The sequence below is a fragment of the Phyllostomus hastatus genome, unplaced genomic scaffold (genome assembly GCF_019186645.2).
Source record: "Phyllostomus hastatus isolate PE091 unplaced genomic scaffold, TTU_PhHast_1.1 phas_contig_40, whole genome shotgun sequence".
NCBI lineage: Eukaryota > Metazoa > Chordata > Mammalia > Chiroptera > Phyllostomidae > Phyllostomus > Phyllostomus hastatus.
This window is the reverse complement of record NW_025333872.1, coordinates 21,388,505-21,405,205: the sequence shown is the minus strand read 5'-3', so window position 1 is coordinate 21,405,205 and position 16,701 is coordinate 21,388,505. Positions and strand designations below refer to the sequence as shown.

Here is a 16,701-nt window from a genome sequence, read left to right as displayed (position 1 = left end):
TGGGTCACTTACTGCTGTATTTTTCCATTCTTGTTTTTGTCTGTGGACTTTGATAGCACAATTGTCTAATAAGTGCGCATCATCTGAGCCTAACAATAGATTTCATTCCAGAATACAATTGTTATATAGCAAAAATTCACTATGTTGGAGAAAAAGCCAATCAACACAGTTTTAAGCTTGGTATGCCTTTGTTTGTGGGAAGTCAGGCATAAATGAACATTTGTCATTGGACTCTTCTAGTGCGTTTTCAGCATACTGTGCCTTGGGCATGATACATCAGAGTCTGGTGTTTATCTTTTATTACCTGCCAGACCCCTCTGGAAACAGCCTCCATGGAATTCATCATCTGCAGTGTTTGTTTCAGGTATACATATAAAAACATGTTGAATGCATTGGTTGGGGATTTGTGGTTTCCAAGGGCAACTTAAATAAGAAAGTGTGAGATGAATAATGAAGGGGACCTTCTGGAGGAGGTATGAAGTTAATAATTAAAATGTTATTTATGAAAATACTGATAGCAAAGCCTTCTATTGTTGTATGTCAACTGTTTGAGTGCCAGTATGATTAAGGATGGCATGATTATACTGGTTTTATATCTATTTTGGAGAGTTTTGTGAAGAAACTCCCTTCTTTACTACACATTGAATTTATAAAAAAAAACAAATTCAGAATTTGCATTCAGAAAGTTCACTTAGTTTTAATAATCACTGAAAATAACTCCATTAGGTACTGTTTCAGAAGCATAAGGATGCTATAGAATTTTTTATGCCTATTTTGATTGTTTTTGAGAGTACAATCTTTGTTTTTGTTAAAGCGTTTGTTTCATTCTAATAAAATGCTTTGAGGGAGTGAGGGCTGGGTGGAGAGGGGCAAATGGGGGAAATCAGGGACATCTGTAGCAGTGTCAACAATACAAAATGATTTGAGATTAAATGTTTAAAGTTGAGAACTTTGGGAGCTAAAATATATTAATACTTTTCTCCACCTTCTAAGTTCTTCTAGCTTGTCTAATAACCAAACAGATTAACAGGAGACTATCAAATTTTAATACACGCACATGAGGAATTCACTTCAGCATGAAAATTCCCAAAAGAGTGAAGCCAAATTGAGTATATATGCCATTTTTGACAAAGGGGAAAAAGGAGGGGTAAAGGGGCATTAGATTTCAGAAGTGAGAATGGGCTGGAACACACAGGGCAGGCAACTCAGAAACAATGGAAAACCAGGGTGTGTCTAGCTAACAGGCCCCAGCCTGAAGCCCTCCTATTTACCATACTTAATTCAAATTAGGCTAAAGCAAACATACTAAGATTTTCTTCCTGAAGAGGTTTCTCTATTCGAATTTCTTGGGCAGGAAAAGGGGAAGGGTCAAGTTTCTCTGAGTCCTTTTTTTTTTCTCCTTAACAAATAGCTTAAAATCAATATCTCAAAAAAGGCAGCTTCAGAGGGGCACAAATCTGGTTCCTTTCAGAACTCAGTTTCAAATTATATTTGAAATGTTCAGCATTTTAAATGGTGATAGCCACTCATCTGTTCTAGAATATATTAAAACACTCAGTTGTCAACATGTAGCATTTCTCATTAGTTCTTAATGTGTATGTCCCCAAGTTCTACCTTTGTTTTTCTGACAGATTATTCTGAAAAGCTGAAATGTAGCCTGGAAGATGTGCTGTGGTCAAGTCTGGGAGGGTGTGAATTTTCTTTAGACGAAGTTAAGAAAATATAATGCAAGTAGCATACCTACTATGTGCAAGGCACAATGGTAGACCAATTCACTGTGGAATAGTATCATGTAGAGAATTGACTCGGTCCTTACTACTTCTTCATCTAATAGAGAAGACAGATAAAAATCTAAGGAAGAATGAGTCACTGCTATGTATACTGCGTATAAGCAGTGTGTTTTGGGATGGAGACAAGAACAAGCATACTTTCCATAAGGAAACTGGATAACACTACATGAAGAAGGGACTCACTGGTAAGGAGCTGTGACTTATCAAATAGTGACCTATCATTGTCAGAGGCATCAAATGATGGACATGTTTGTGTAAAACAAACCAGTTCATCTAAAATAAACTTGTAGTTGCAAGTGATTGTTAGGGTGGTCGGTGACCTGGGCTGTGAAAGAATTCACAAAGAGAAGAAAGTGCAGAGAGTAAAGGTTTTATTTTTACTTTCCCAAGAGAGGGAAAGAGCTAGGTGTGCACCATCCTTGAGGGGTGGGGACTTTGAGCTTTTATCAGGTAGTAGGGTGGTGGTAGAGCAGGATGTTTCAGTTGGGCTGCCACTTGTTTCAATGATATCTTTGGGTGGAGGGTCCAGTCTGGTCATTGTGGTCTGGTGTGTCCTGTTGTGTAAGTTCCCGGAGCTTCTGTGCCTTCAGGGTGCTTCCAGTAATTTTCTAGTCCTGAGGACAAAGGCTCATAAAACTATTAGGGTTGATCATATATTATGGGGTCCAGCTAGCTCTGGCAAAGAGGGACTGAAAAGGGGGCTTTTGTTCTATTATTTCCCCCTCTGGTTTTTGAGATGTGTTTCTTCTTTTTTTCTTTTTTAAGATTTTATTTATTTTTTAGAGAGGGGAAGGGAGGGAGAAAGAGAGACAGAGAGAAACATCAATGTGCGGTTGTGGGGGGTCATGGCCTGCAACCCAGGCATGTACCCTGACTGGGAATCGAACCTGCGATGCTTTGGTTCACAGCCCACGCTCAATCCACTGAGCTACGTCAGCCAGGCAAGATGGATTTATTCTTAATGACCTGAATCTGCTCTGGTTCTGAGGAATAGAGATGAAGTTCTCTTCTTCTGAACTACTTCCTGTGGATTATGGACATAAAGTTGTCCCTGCCCGTGGATCTGGGTTTGAGTCATTAAAAGGGAGAAGGTGGAGCTGGACAGACCAAAAAGTGAGAGCTGTAGCCAGGGGTTCTTTGCAAAAGTAGTCTCCTAGAGCTTGGATGCTTTGTTGGATGAAAGGTATAAGGTATCTTAGGAGACATGGCCCAAAAGTGACAATAAAGAGAAAAGCAGTGATGGTACCTAGAGGAGTCAGGCAAGAAAGCCAGGACCAGATATTGGCCTTAAAATCCTAAAAAGGAAAAGGCAGAGTAGTAGGTAAATTCTGTATGGCTGACACTGCATCAGTAGCTCTTAATTTCAAATCAAGGGATGAAAGAAAAAAAATGAAATATTAGCTTGGAAGAAAATTAGGATTAGCTAGAAAAATTAGGATTTAATTCAGTTTTCGGGTGACAGTGAACATTGTGATTTCCATTGAAACACAATTTCTCTCCCTAACTCACCCTCATTTTATCAAAGAGACTGCATTACGGCCAATTTCAATTTGGCTGATTATTTGCATGAACACAACAAGAATAGTAATTGATCATGTAGGCTCTTTCAGATCTGCTTTGTCAGAATTTTACAAGGAACCTTCAGATTGAGCTTTAGACAGATTCTAGGGCAAAGAAGCCAAGCCACAGTTGCCAACTGGTTTTGCCTGAAATTGCTATAAGTTTGGGTAGATTTCTCAAGTTCTTGAGGTCCCCAAAATGTCTTGAGGTTCCTTCCTTGGCATCTTTCAGGATAGCAATCTCCATTCCTTACCTAGAAAAATTGCTATGAACCACATGACCAAGCAAATTACCAGTCCATTTCCCCAAGGGGTTTTTATTGGCTTCAAAAATCAAGCTTAATTCCTTAAGGCTTTCTGGTAACATCTAGAATCCAGGCATGACTCTTTCGATCATGATATTCCAGACAAAGACTTGGTTAATAAAACTACATTTGGAAACTGGCGCTATTATAAAGAGAACAAATTCTTATTTGGTTTATGCAAACAAACATATTGCCATGAAAATAATACTCATTAAGAGTTGCCAAATTCTGGAGGGATTAGGTAGGGATAAAAATATAAATATTTCAATATTGCTTATGAGGGTATGCTTCAGAAATTACTCTAAAGGAAAAAAGTTTCCTTATATCTAGAAAACAAAAAGATTTAAAATTAACAAAATTTTGAAATAAAATTTTGTTTGTCTTGATTATTTGCCTGCATTTCTGTGAATCCAGTTTTCTTTAGGGTTCTATAAATCTTCATTTACTTAAAAAATATGACCTGCTTAGATACCTGTAATTTAAAGTCAGACTTCTTTTTGTGAACCTTTCCAAAGATACATTTGCAAATATGTTAGAGTAAAACACTGGGTGTTTATAAATGACAAAATTTAAAATGACATGGTTATAGATTTGGTTATAATGCAATTGATAAAGCAATTTGCTTCTTTGTAAGATATAATATTTCAAGATAACAATTTCATACTTATTATGAAATGACATTAAAGAACAATATAAAACCCATATTTTTAGATTTAACATACAATTTCAAAACATATAAAGATCTAACAGTATGCAGGTTTTTGAAATGTTGTACAGGACTTACCAGAAGTATGCATTGAGCACTGGAAACAATTATTAAATATCCAAGGTGTGAGTTACAAACACCCAAAGAACCACTGCTGGATGTTCCTACAGGTAACCATCACCGTTGGCTTATCCAGTGTCACTGATAGGACACCTGCTACCCCTGAAAGCCTCTTGTTTGAACTTGGCTTTAAATTTTTGCAAGTTTCTTTCTAGAGGAAGCTGAAATTTTAGAGAATCTATTTTGATAAAAATATATGCATACAAATAAAACATAGTCATTATTATTCTATGTGGGAAAGCTTTCCATGTAATTAAATTACATGGAAATGTAAGCCTAATTAGTTCAAAGATGAAAATTCTTTTACAAAGAATAAATGCTTAAGGTATTTGAGGGGCCCATTGGAACAACTCAAAGTCATTTCTTGGTTAAAAGGTGTTTTAAAATTTAAACTTTGGGAAGGCCATCAAACAAGCTTAATTAAAAGATTATAACATACCTGGCTGGTGTAGCTCAGTGGATTGAGCGTGGCTGTGAACCAAAGCATCGCAGGTTCGATTCCCAGTCAGGGCACGTGCCTGGATTGCAGGCCATGGCCCCCAGCAACCACACATTGATGTTTCTCTCTCTCTTTCTCTCTCTTTCTCCCTCCCTTCCCTCTCTAAAAATAAATAAATACAATCTTAAAAAAGGATTATAACATAAACTTGGTGTAAAACAAATATATGTATGTATATTTTTGCCGATAACTTTAAAAAACATTAATCAAACTTAAAACTGGTTTTAATATCAAATATTTTGTCCAGAACATGAGTTTCTACTTAATTTATATAAGTATTTAATACCTTTAGGCCAATGAAATACTACCCTTTAGTTATATCATTTGGAGGCAGAAAATATACCACATGTAATACATAGACAAACACGTATCACATATAGGACACATGAAGACTGAACACATAAAGATGCATAGTTTGATTACTAATTTTTGTGGAGAAAGTACAAGATTTTTATCATTTGCATTTGGCACCTTTTTTTTTTCTTTTTCTTTTTTTTTTATTTTATTTTAATCATTGTTCAAATACAGTTTTCTCCTTTTTACTCCCAATCCAGACCCCCCTCCCACCCTCCCCACTTCCCTCCCATTACCACCCTCCCCTTAGTCTATGACCATGTGTCCTTTAAGTTTGTTCCTGTGAACCCTTCCCACTGACCCCTTAAATTCCCTCTTCTCTCCCCTCCGGTCACCATCAGCCTGACCTCTATTTCAGTGTCTTTGGTTATATTTTGCTTGTTTCTTTGTTTTGTTATTTAGGTTCCTGTTAAAGGTGAGATCATATGGTATTTGTCTTTCACTGCCTGGCTTGTTTCGCTTAGCATAATGTTTTCCAGCTCCATCCATGCTGTTGCAAAGGGTAGGAGCTCCTTCTTTCTTTCTGCTGCATAGAATTCCATTGTGTAAATGTACCATAGTTTTTGGATCCATTCATTTACTGATGGGCATCTTGGTTGCTTCCAGCATCTAGCTATTGTAAATTGTGCTGCTATGAACATTGGGATGCATAGGTTCTTTTGAATTGGTGTTTTAGTATTCTTAGGATAGAGTCCCAGCAGTGGAACTGCAGGGTCAAAAGGCAGATCCATTTTTAGTTTTCTGAGGAAGTTCCATACTGCTTTCCATAGTGGTTGTACCAGTCTGCAGTCCCACCAGCAGTGCACTAGGGTCCCCTTTTTCTCCACAACCTCTCCAACACTTGTTTGTTGCTTTGTTTATGATGGCCATTCTGTCTGGTGTGAAGTGGTATCTCATTGTGGTTTTAATTTGCATCTCTCTGATAGCTAGCGATATTGAACATCGTTTCATGTGTCTTTGGATTTTCTGTATGTCCTCCTTGGAGAAGTGTCTGTTCAAATCCTTTGCCCACTTTTTTAATTGGATTCCTTGTCTTCTTAGAGTGCAGTCGTGTAAGTTCTCTATATATTTTGGAGATTAAACCCTTGTCTGAGGTGTCATTGGCAAATGTGTTTTCCCATACAGTTGGTTCTCTTTTAATTTTTGTACTGTTTTCTTTAGCTGTGCAGAAGCTTTTAATTTTGATGAGGTCCCATTTGTTTATTCTTTCCTTTATGTCCCTTGCTCTAGGGGACACGTCAGTAAAAAAGTTTCTTCGTGAAATATCTGAGATTTTCCTACCTATGTTCTCCTCTAGGACTTTGATGGTGTCACGATTTATATTTAAGTCTTTTATCCACCTTGAATTTATTTTTGTATGTGGTGTAAGTTGGTGCTCAAGTTTCATTTTTTTGCACGTGGCTGTCCAGTTCTCCCAACACCATTTGTTGAAGAGGCTATTTTTACTCCATTTTATGTTGCTGCCTCCTTTGTCAAATATTAATTGACCATAGAGACTTGGGCTTATTTCTGGGCTCTCTGTTCTGCTCCATTGGTCTATGTGCCTGTTTTTATGCCAGTACCAGGCTGTTTTGATTACAGTAGCCTTGTAGTATAGTTTAGTGTCAGGTATTGTGATCCCTCCTACTTTACTCTTCTTTCTCAAAAATTGCAGCAGCTATTCGGGGTCGTTTATAATTCCATATAAATTTTTTGGAGTGTTTGTTCTATGTCTGTGAAATATGCCATTGGTACTTTAATAGGAATTGCATTGAATGTGTAAATTGCTTTGGGTAGTATGGACATTTTGATGATATTAATTCTTCCAATCCATGAACACGGTATATGTTTCCATTTGTTTGTGTCTTCCTTGATTTCTTTCTTCAGTGTTGTGTAGTTTTCTGAATAAAGGTCTTTTACTTCTTTGGTTAGATTTATTCCTAGATATTTCATTTTTCTTTTTGCTATTTCAAATGGGATTTTTTCCTTGATCTCTGCTTCTGCTGTTTCATTGTTGGTGTATAGAAATGCCTTTGATTTCTGGATATTGACTTTGTATCCCGCTGTTTTGCCAAATTCATTTATTAGGTCAAGCAGTTTTTTGGTAGAGTCTATAGGATTTTCTATGTATACTATCATGTCATCTGCAAACAGTGACAGTTTTGTTTCCTCCTTTCCGATCTGAATGCCTTTTATTTCTTTTTTCTTGTCTGATTGCTGTGGCTAAAACTTCCAGTACTATATTGAATAGAAGTGGTGAAAGTGGACAGCCTTGTCTTGTTCCTGATCTTAATGGAAAAGGTTTTAATTTTTGTCCATTGAGAATTATGTTGGCTAAAGGTCTCTCATATATGGCCTTTATTATGTTGAGGAATGCTCCCTCTATTCCCACTTTGCTGAGTGTTTTTATCATGAATGGGTGCTGTACCTTATCAAATGCTTTTTCTGTATCAATTGATATGATCATGTGGTTTTTGTCTTTGCTTTTGTTTATGTGATGTATTACATTTACTGACTTGCAAATGTTGAACCATCCTTGCATCCCTGGAATGAATCCCACTTGGTCATGGTGTATGATCTTTTTAATGTATTGTTGGATGCGGTTTGCCAGTATTTTGTTGAGGATTTTAGCGTCAATGTTCATCAGTGATATTGGCCTGAAAGTTTTCTTTCTTTGTTGTGTCTTTATTTGGTTTTGGAATTAGGATGATGTTGGCCTCATAAAAAGAGTTTGGGAGACTCCCATCTTTTTGGATTTTTTGGAATAGTCTGTGAAGGATGGGGGTTAGCTCTTCCTTAAATGCTTTGTAGAATTCTCCTGTGAAACCATCTGGTCCCGGGCTTTTGTGTGTTGGGAGTTTTTTGATTACTGCTTCAATTTCTTTTGTTGTTATTGGTCTGTTCAGACTTTCTGCTTCTTTTTCATTGAGTTTTGGAAGATTATGTTTTTCTAGAAAGTTGTCCATTTCACCTAGGTTTTCAAATTTCTTGGCATACAGCTCTTTGTAGTAATTTCTTACAATCCTTTGTATTTCTGTGGTATCTGTTGTAATCTCTCCTCTTTCATTTCTGATTGTGTTTATTTGGGTCTTCTCTTTTTTTTCTTGATGAGTCTGCTTAAAGGCTTGTCAATTTTGTTTATCTTTTCAAAGAACCAGCTCTTGGATTCATTGATCCTTAGAATTGTGGTTTTAGTCTCTATGTCATTTAATTCTGCTCTGATCTTGGTTATTTCCTTCCTTCTGCTTGCTCTGGGCTGCCTTTGTTGTTGTTCCTCGAGTTCTTGTAGACGTAGGGTTAGGTTGTTTGTTTGGAATGTTTCTAACCTTTTTAGGTGGGCCTGTATCGCTATGAACTTCCCTCTCAGGACTGCCTTGGCTGTGTCCCATAAGTTTTGGGTTGTTGTGAGTTCGTTTTTCATTTGTTTCCAGAAACCTTTTGATTTCTTCCCTAATATCATTCTTGACCCATTCATTGTTTAATAGCATGCTATTTAATCGCCATGATTTTGAGTGTTTTTGGTTTTTTTTCCTTGGGGTTGGTTTCTAGCTTCAGTCCCTTGTGGTCTGAGAAAATGCTTGGTATGATTTCAATTTTCTTGAAATTCTTGAGGCTTGCTTTGTGTCCTATCATGTGGTCTATCTTTGAGAATGTTCCGTGTACATTTGAAAAGAATGTATATTTAGCTTCTTTTGGATGGAGGGTCCTGTATATATCAGTAAAGTCCATTTCATCAAGGGTATTGTTCAATGCCACAATATCTTTGTTGATATTTTGTTTAGAAGATCTGTCCATTTTTGATAGTGGGGTGTTAAAATCTCCCACTATAATTGTGTTGCTGTCCATATCTTTCTTGAAGTCCTCTAAGATTTTCTTTATGTATTTCGGTGCTCCAATATTAGGTGCATATATATTTACAATATTTATGTCTTCTTGATGTATTCTTCCCTTGAGAATTATGAAGTGACCTTCTCGGTCTCTCTTTATGGACCTTCTTTGGAAGTCTATTTTGTCTGATATGAGTATTGCTACCCCGGCTTTTTTTTTCCCTGTCCATTTGCTTGGAAGATTTGTTTCCAGCCCTTCACTTTCAGCCTGTGTAGGTCTTTTATCCTGAGGTGGGTCTCTTGTAGACAGCAGATATGTGGGTCATTTTTTTCTTATCCAATCAGCTATTCTATGTCTTTTGATTGGAGCATTTAATCCATTTACGTTTAAGGTTATTATTGATAGGTACTTATTCATTGTCTTTTATGTACGTGTGTTCCTCTCTCTCTCTCTCTCTCTCTCTCTTTCTTCTCTCCTCCTTAAAGCAGTCCTTTTAGAATCTCTTGCAGGGCTGGTTTGGTCGAGGTGTATTCTTTTAGACTTCTTTTGTCTGGGAAGCTTCTTATTTGGCCTTCTATCTTGATTGAGAGCCTTGCTGGATATAGTAGCCTTGGTTGCAGACCTCTAGTTCTCATTACCTGGATTATTTCTTGCCATTCTCTTCTGGCTTGAAGTGTTTCCATTGAGAAGTCTGCTGTCAGCCTTATTGGGGCTCCCTTGTATGTTACTTCCTTCTTCTCCCTTGCTGCCTTTAAGATTCTCTCTTTGTCTTGAAATTTTGTCATTTTAATTATGATGTGCCTTGGGGTGGGTCTCTTTGGGTTCCTCTTGATTGGGACTCTCTGTGTTTCCTGGATTTGTGTGACTTTTTCTCTCGTCAAATTAGGGAAGTTCTCCTTCATTACTTGTTCAACTATGTTTTCGATCCCTTGCTCTTCTTCTTCTCCTTCTGGTATCCCTATTATACGGATGTTATTACGTTTCATATTGTCTTGCATTTCTCTTAATCCCTCTTCATTCTTTCTGAGCCTCTTTTCCTTTTCTTGCTCTTTCTGGATGCTGTTTTCTACTTTGTCCTCCAGCTCGCTAATCCGATCTTCTGCTTCATCAATCCTGCTTTTCATTCCTTCCACTGTGTTCTTCAGTTCAGAAATTGTATTCTTTCATTTCCTCTTGACCTTTATTGAGAGTTTCTATTTCCTTTTTTCATGTTTATATAGTTTGCAGTGAGATTGATGTAGTTTCCCTCTAATTTCTGAAAGCTCATTGTGAGTTCATTGAACTTCCTGGTAATCATTGTTTTGAACTCACTATCTGATAGTTGAGTTGCTTCTATTTCATTTAGCATTTTTTCCTGAGGCTTCCTCGTTTCCCTTCAGTTGGGGGGTTGTTTCTTTGTTTTCTCATTGTTCGTGGGTTTCTTCTTTTTTTCTTCTTGATTGTTAATTTGAACTGTTCTGATTCCCTGTACTTATGGTGTGAACTTCTTTGGTAGAATATTTGTGTGTTTCAGTGGTGCAATCTCCTTCGTGTATCCTGGTGTTCACAGCTTCCCCCTACTCATTTTTTTGGGGATCAGTTGGAGGAGTAAGGCAAAATGGTTTAAAACAGCAAGACAGTATACTATGATATTTACTTAGCAGCCAGTAGAGAAGAGATGTGTTATCCTTTGGCTCCTTATAGTGTTAACTGTGATCCTCCACCCCACTATCCACATTTTAGAAAGGATGGAAAGAAGGTAAGACTCTTATTAGGGCTGAGAGGATTGTTAGTTGGATCTAGAAAGCTGTGAAGCTGTGGGAGGTCAGCTTCTAAGGTCGGGTTGGACTAAAGATTAGTATATAGGAGTAGTGAGTTCAAGAATAGAGACAACCCCCCACAATAGTATAGTTCAGAAAATTGCAAAGTGGGCTGAGATCAGGTAGGGGCATTGAGAAGCATTTACAATTGTATAGACTAGGTCTTACTAGCAGTAATAGTAAAGTGACAGTCTTGTGGCAGAATCGATGAGGTCTAGATAACCAGAATAAAGGGTATAGAACCTTGAGGGGTGTGTTAATGGAACACAGATGAAGGATAGTAACTTATCAACACCTTGTGACTGAGATACCAGGGGGAACCTATCGAATGATAGTATAACCAGCCAAGCAAAGAAGACTATACAGAAAGAAAAAGAATACCAAAATACCATTAAAATAAAAAGTTGGAAAAGTGAGAAAAAGATAATACAAATTTACATTAACTTAGAAGATTAAAAAAAAAGGGGAAAGGAAAGAAAAGCAGAAGATGTAGTGCAGGAGAGATAAATTTGGAGTGGAAAGAATAATATTAGGTTGAAAGGAAGAGAAATATAAGGGATTGCAAGATAAAAAATAATAAGAATTGAAAAAAAAGTCACGTAAAAAACAAGATAAAATCAATCAACCAACCACAGCCAGAGAAACCAAACAAAACCAACAACAACAACAAAAAAAACCCAAAACAAAACAAACACACACACACACACACACACAAATACGAACCAACCAACCAACCAAACAAACAAACAAAAAAAACCCTCTTGTTGGTTTCTAACTGGCCAGACCAGTTTTTCTGCTCTTGCTGGCTTCAGCTGGCTGAGGGGCCTTTGAAATGCTTCTCTCTCTCACAACCCGATCTCAGCAAGTCCGCCAGGTACCTTATGCGCCCCTACACACCGGCGCACGAGAGTCAGTCTTTCCGACTACGTTGCGCGAGCCCGGCCGTTTCCAGCTCCGTGTTCTCGCCGTCCCGTGCTCCGACTGGATGTTGGCGCCTTTCCTGGCTCCCCCGGTCAGGCTGGCTGGAAATCTCAGAGCCACCACTGCAGTTACTAACCCAGCACCACCCATTTGGCAACTTTTAAGATGACTGGGAAAGGAGGTGAAGGTCCTAAATACCTAGTGAGAAGACTTGCTGAGACTCTCAATGAAAGCTTCAAGGACCATGAATGAACGGTGGAAATAAAGTCCTGGCTTCAGTCCAAAAAGTCTAGTGGCAGGGAAGAGCCTGGGTGGGACTGCTTTGGCCCTCTGAAAGGTCAGAAACCTGGTGACAGAAGGTAAATGCTCCAGAGAGAGGACTGGGACTTACAGTAATGAAAACAGCTCCAGGTCCCACCAGAGGCAAAGATGTCACCAGAGAGAAATTAGGTAGAAGAAGGGGTACTGAAGCCTGAGGTTTCTTTCCTCACAAATTTAAAACTTTTAACAAACTTTCACAAATCTTTTCACAACTTTCACAAACTTCTTATCCATTCAGAAATAACTATCTTTAGAATAATTCACTTTCAATTCTTGTCCTTTAAAATTGCATCTTCATGCCTTAAGCCTTCTATTACTAAAACCATACAATTTCTTTTCAACTTAATTTAACTGTTAACTTTTAGAAACCTCAATTCTCAATGATGAAAGGTAAGCAACTGGCATTCTCTAGATTGACTTTTATGAGCACATTTCATGACCTTTAGAAACATAGGTTTCTCTACTGGCAAATGCATTCTCACTTTCAAGAAATATACCTCTAACAAAGCACAAGACATTTATCTACAGCTCCAAATCTGTTTTACAGCCTCTTTGTAATAAAAAGCTAAAAAGTAGGTGGACTTAAATTGAATTGCTTTGCTCATATATAGCTAAGGTTTTTCCTCTTTTGACAAGAATTATTTTCCCAAAATTTGTCTGAAAAAAAAAACACCACAAAACAAAACTGGCAAGTTGGACCTCAGTTTGGGAGAAGTCTGACATTAAAAAGGGAGCCTGGACCTGAATAATACCCTCCGACCCAGCAACCTCAAGGAGAGAGAGTTGGGTCACAGGCCTGGGGGTTCCTGAGAGGGACAGCTGGTCAGAAGAGGAATGGCCTGGAGAAACCTAATCTGAAGTGGGGGCAAGGGGAGAGAGGTCTGAGGAGAAGAAGTAGGAAGAAGAGGTGGAAGGGGTGTTAAAGAGTCAGCCAAAGAGTCAGAAAAGCAGGTTGAGTTTAATATGTCACGTTTTTCTCTGCATTGAGAGGCAGACACAATTGTTACCAGGATTTAGCAACTCCCAGGTCTCCTGTGGGAGAATTCAGAGTGTTTTATAGTCTGGGAGGGGATGGACCCAGCACTGAGGTTTACAACGATGACAATGAGAGGAGGGGATAAGCTATGACTTTTGATAAGATGTTTTTATCCTGAGATTCAAAGAGACTTACTGATTGCTGGCTGTGAAGATGGGTGAACAGGAGACTGTCCTCAGAGTCTGGAGAGATGCAGAAGGATCAGGATCCTCTCTCCAAACCCCACAGAGTCAGGGTTAGGGAGTTAGCCCTGGTCAAGCTTCTACTGCCCACTGCTCCCTTACTCACAAATCTCAGGAGCAGAGGAGAGGGAGAAATAGAGAATGTCACTGTATGGACCACCAAATTGTTAGGGTGGTCAGTGATGAAGGCTGGGAAAGAATTCAGAAAGTGCAGAGGGTAAAGGTTTTATTTTTACTTTTCCAAGGGAGGAAAAGAGCTAGGTGCGGAGATATGCACCAGCCCTGAGGGGCTGGGGCTTTGAGCTTTTATCAGGGGATGGGATGGTTGTAGAGCAGGATGTCTCAGTCGGGCTGCAACTTGTTTGGATGATATCTTTGGGTGGAGGGTCCAGTCTGGTCATTGTGATCTGGGGTCTGGTTGTTGTGGTCTGGTGTGTCCTGTTTTGTAAGTACCTGGAGCCTCTGTACATTCAGGGTGCTTCCAGTAATTTTCTAGTCCTGAGGACAAAGGCTCATAAAACTATTAGGGTTGATCATATATTATGGGGTCCACCTAGCTCTGACAAAGAGGGCTTGAAAAGGGGGCTTTTGTTCTGTTAGTGATGGTTTAGAGGAAGAAAGTAACTAGTATTCACATCACCAGCTTTTTGAAATTTTGATTTCTAACTAAATTGGAATAGGTTTTGCTACTACTGAGCTTGTGGTAGAACTGTGTTTTCTCCCTGACCTCTCATAATTTGAGCCAAGGATTCCAAGTGACCCAGTTTTTGTGAAAACTCTTAAGAATCACACTATCTCTAGTCTAGTCTAGACCAATATTGATTGTTTACTCTTAGGAGAACAGAAAAAAAAACAATGATATGATTTTAAAGTACACAATTTTCACAGCAAGAGACATAGTCTCCCTTTTGGAAGAAAGTTCCTTGTTAACCAGGAGAGAACATTATATTTAATAGCTGTAATAAAGGTGAGCCTTGGCGTCCACTTGACCCAACTCTCTGCTGAATAACCTCCTTTGTGCTCTCCTGAGCAGAGTCATATTCTCAGGAAGAGAAAGTATTTGGGATGAAAGAGGGAGATAGTGTGTGCCATTTCTTTTCCAGTTAGCTAATGTCTGGAAAAGGACAAAGATTACGTTCCATACCAGATGCTCTGATGACGTGAGCAGCTGCAGTGTGAGGTTAACTGAAAAAACACGGCAGCCGAACAAAGGCGCAATGATTTAGGAGGGCAGATTGTGTGAAGAAAATCTGCTAGGATGATCAGTTTTCTAAGCAGAACAGATTCTTCAGCAGAACCTTCAGTAAAAATGAACAGTTATTCATCTTAGATTTGGTATTTCCCTAAAGAATATTTTACTGAGATTCCCCCTTTGAAGCAATATCATAAAGTCATGTAATCAGCTGAATTCTTAACAGTGGTGAACAGAGGATAGATCAAAAACACATTCTTATTCCCAAAAGTAGATCTTATGAGTGTATGAGGTTGCAAAATTGAGGGAAATGGCAACATATCATAAAAATTAAAATCTATTTGTCAGAAACCTTGTGTGTGGCATTGAGCTAGGTAATATGCTAAGCAAGGTGGGTAAGATCTGTTCTCTGCCCTGTAGATGCTTATGACTCATCCCCAAAACATCTGCACAAGCAGACAGAGAGAGCTGATGCCTCCACTTGTAGGAGGAATGAATGCCACCCGAGGCGAGGCCAGAGGTCTATTCTGCTTTGTAGTGTGTATCTGTCTGTGTGTTAGGGCACTGATGCAGCAGCTCTATGGGAGGCTGTGACTGACCTTCTACAGGCAGGACTCAGGGCTAGAGATTTACTGGCCCCCACTTACCCTACTTTTTCTGCTTTATGTTATTTTTTGTGTGACTTTAGACAAACGTCCTGAGTCTATTTTTATATTTTAAATGCATTTTCTCTCTAGGATTTAAAGTTTTGTTTTCAGGTTCCAAGGTTTTTAGTTCATTTTATATTAATTTTTATTTACCTCAAATCCACCTTTTTTTGGTTCAAGTACCTCTCCTGATGTTAAAAATAGCCTCGTGTTTCACATGTACAGTTGAGTCCACTTACTGAAACCAGAATGCCCGTGTTATGTTGTAGACTGACCAGTGATATCTCCACTAAGGTTTCATTTTTACAGTCTTGAAGAGTTTTATTTTTCTTTTGCATAGTAGACCTTTATATACCTTTTGGTATAATAATGATAATTTTATGTGGCATATGTTAATATAAATAAACACACATCTATCCATTTATTGCCCACTAAGACTTTCCTAAGATATAGGGATTAGAACTATATTTATTATTCTAGTTCTAGGCATGTTATATTTTTAAAAGATAGAATGCCTTCTCCCATTATATTTAAAATATGTTGTTTGCTGAGGCCAGTATTTTTATCTGCAGCAGCCCATTCATTGATGTCTTCTCCAACAGTTCTGTGATGTTTTTGGGTAAATTTCACACTATATCAGAACCCATTCTTGTAAATATGTATTACATACTATATGTATATTTAAAAATTTCTGCAATGTCTTAATCAATGTCACCCCACCAAATTCAATAAAAATTTAAAAAAAAGAATTTTTTCCCTGCAAGTCTTTTCTTACCTTTGAAGCGTATCTGTTGCTTTTCTGCCTATCCACAAAGCTTTCAAAAATTACTTTGATCCTCACCAAAGAGTTATATATATATTTTGGTGCAAAATCTTAATGTCTCTGGGAAATATGTAGATTTATTTTTCAGTTCACTTATGAAAAGGCTAAATAAGAACAGTACTAGCACTGAGCTCAGGGAATTGACCAGATTTTTTGCTTTCTTTACTATTTTGGCTTCCTTTATTATTTAGATTCATCTTATTAAAATAACATGGCACTATACCTTCAGAAGATTATTTTCTTCCCTTCTCTGAAACTATTGGTTAGGCACATTTCCCCATAGAGAGAGTTCTGTGGCAGCTTTTCCTGGCCTTGCTCCCAGAAGTGATGTGCTCTGCGCTTGGTGCTGCTGTTGTGTATTTTGCTGTCTTCCTGGGATGGGCGTGAAATCCAGAGCTCTTTACATGAGCAACAGCCCTATCATTTACATTGTGATACTTCTTTCACACAGAGACTCTATAATGAAGCTGTTCAGAAATTCTTGGGTGGATGTGGGGTATACAGGTGCAATAGGGTTCCACCTAATCTGTCGACTTGGATCTAGGTAGTCTTATTGCAAAAGTGGTGAGCATCTCTGGTGGTAGAACTGGAGGTATCTGGTGATTGCTGACATTTGACTGTCTAATCCTTCCACAAATGC

General features: G+C 38.3%; 1 protein-coding gene across 5 annotated transcripts in view; it reads left to right on the top strand.

Annotated features, from left to right (window-relative positions):
• The window catches only part of LGSN (lengsin, lens protein with glutamine synthetase domain), a 153,915-nt gene that overhangs the window by 114,235 nt on the left and 22,979 nt on the right, over positions 1–16,701 (top strand). Inside the window, exon 1 of one of the 5 annotated variants that reach the window (XM_045843405.1) lies at positions 313–364. The exons of 1 other annotated variant lie outside the window; for it this stretch is intronic. Coding sequence is in view for 1 of the 4 variants with exons in the window: in XM_045843402.1 (XP_045699358.1) it covers positions 444–473 (30 nt within the window). In the remaining 3 variants the exon portion in view is untranslated. Of the gene's footprint in view, positions 1–312; positions 365–405; positions 474–1,834; positions 1,976–16,701 lie in introns of those variants that run through there. 3 more of the 5 variants (XM_045843402.1, XM_045843406.1, XM_045843403.1) reach the window with 3 other exon arrangements.